At 40.1% G+C, this 1790-nt stretch overlaps 1 protein-coding gene across 1 annotated transcript; it reads right to left on the reverse strand.

Moving 5' to 3' along the window:
* Nucleotides 1–255: 255 nt before the first annotated feature.
* On the reverse strand, nucleotides 256–795 carry LOC145064321 (uncharacterized). The gene has a single exon (XM_079011795.1). It carries the CDS (start codon nucleotides 793–795, stop codon nucleotides 256–258), a length of 540 nt encoding a protein of 179 aa, XP_078867921.1.
* Between the last annotated feature and the right edge of the window lie 995 nt (nucleotides 796–1790).

Consider the following 1790-nt stretch of genomic DNA (forward strand, 5'->3'; position numbering starts at 1 on the left):
GGTGCATTTGAGGATGAACCAACAACAGAAACAGCTTGTTGAAGCGAAGATTGAGGTTGAGAAACTTGAATGCTTTGCATTGATGGGAAAACGTATGAAGTGAGCTGATGAGTCACATAGGGTTGAACTTGAGGAACATGAGATACTTGTGAAACTTGAGGAGTAGAGAAACTTAACAACGTGGTGTTGTCGGTGGTTTGGATTCCAAGATTTGTAAAGGAGTACGAATTAACATGATTAATCTCTCTTCGCTTATCATCGGGATCCGCAAGCCTTAATGATCGCCATCATTTCAGCCAAACTCAAACGGTTCAAATCTTTGGTCTTCTTTATCACTGAGACATTCATATCCCAAGATTTCGGTAAAGAATTCAAAAGCTTCTTGTTGATCTTAGATTTTGTAACCATAACACCATCAGAACTCATCTCGGTTGTGAGTGTGATAAACCTTTGCATTTGATTCTCAAGAGTTTCCCCCAAGACATAGTTAAACATGTTGAACTTTTGTCGCAATATGTCTTGGCGACTTTGTTTCATGTCGTCATTTCCTTCATATACTTTGATCAATGCTTCCCATAATGCCTTTGCTGAAGTGTACTCACGGAAACCTTGAGCAATTTGTGGGGATAATGCCATAGTGAGTGTGGAAAAAGCTTTTTCTTGTTCCTCGACTCTCTTGAAATCATCATCGGTGTAGTTTTCAACTTGCTTATCAATTATAGTGCCATCTTCCAATGTTGATGTGATATGGATTGGACCTCTCAGAATACTTCTCCAAATTTTAAAATCCTTCATTTTGATGTATTTCTCAATCCGATATTTCCATTAAGGATATCCTTCTGTGGACAACAATCGGGGAATGCGAGAAGTGGTACCCATAATAGCATCCAATTCATGATGAGTAGACATGCTTTGAGATTCCATTTATTTTAATGAACAACAAAAATTTCATTAAATAAGATGAGTGCGGCCGCACACTCCACCGCACATGTCAACTGCACACTCCAACCGCACACGTCAACAACACACACCAACCGCACATGTCAATCGCACACACCAACCGCACACCTTCAAGAACCTAACCGCACACCTTCAAGAACCTAACCACACACCTTCAAAGACCTAACCGCACATATTCAAAGACCTAACCACACACCTTCAAAGTTCGACCGCACACCCAAAAATACTAGATTTTTTGAACGAATTTTGATTCCAAACTAGTAAAAACGATGATTCGTAGCAGTTTCTCAATCAAAGAGTATGAATTCACCTCAAAAGCTATAACTATCTTCAACCGCACACTCTATGATTCTTAAAATTGACACTAAATTGGCTCTGATACCAATTGTAAGTCCCGATTTATAGATCCAAATCAGTAATCAATGTATTGCAAACAATCAAGCAGAGTGTAGAAGGTGTAGAAGTAGAATTAAACCAAGCATGCACACATCTATATCGCATAAATGTCAAGTACACCTTGAAAACACGCACACATACGTCACACATTCTGACACGTAGACACAACCTATTTATACCACACAAAGTAGCACACCAGTGTGCAGCCGCACACACGTCTACGGCCGCACATAACATGTGTGGCCGCACACACGTGTATGGCCGCACACACCCACTAACATACTACAACCACCACAACACACTCTAACAACCTACTAAGACCTATACATGAGAATGCCTAACCCAAACCACAAAATTATAGCCTATCATAGCTTCATGGGGCTTTCATTTTGGTTCTTCCTTTAGCACAAAATCGTAAGTGTGTAAGGGATACA

This window comes from Lactuca serriola, chromosome 7 (assembly GCF_051521515.1).
Source record: "Lactuca serriola cultivar US96UC23 chromosome 7, Lser_US96UC23_V15, whole genome shotgun sequence".
NCBI classification, from domain to species: domain Eukaryota; kingdom Viridiplantae; phylum Streptophyta; class Magnoliopsida; order Asterales; family Asteraceae; genus Lactuca; species Lactuca serriola.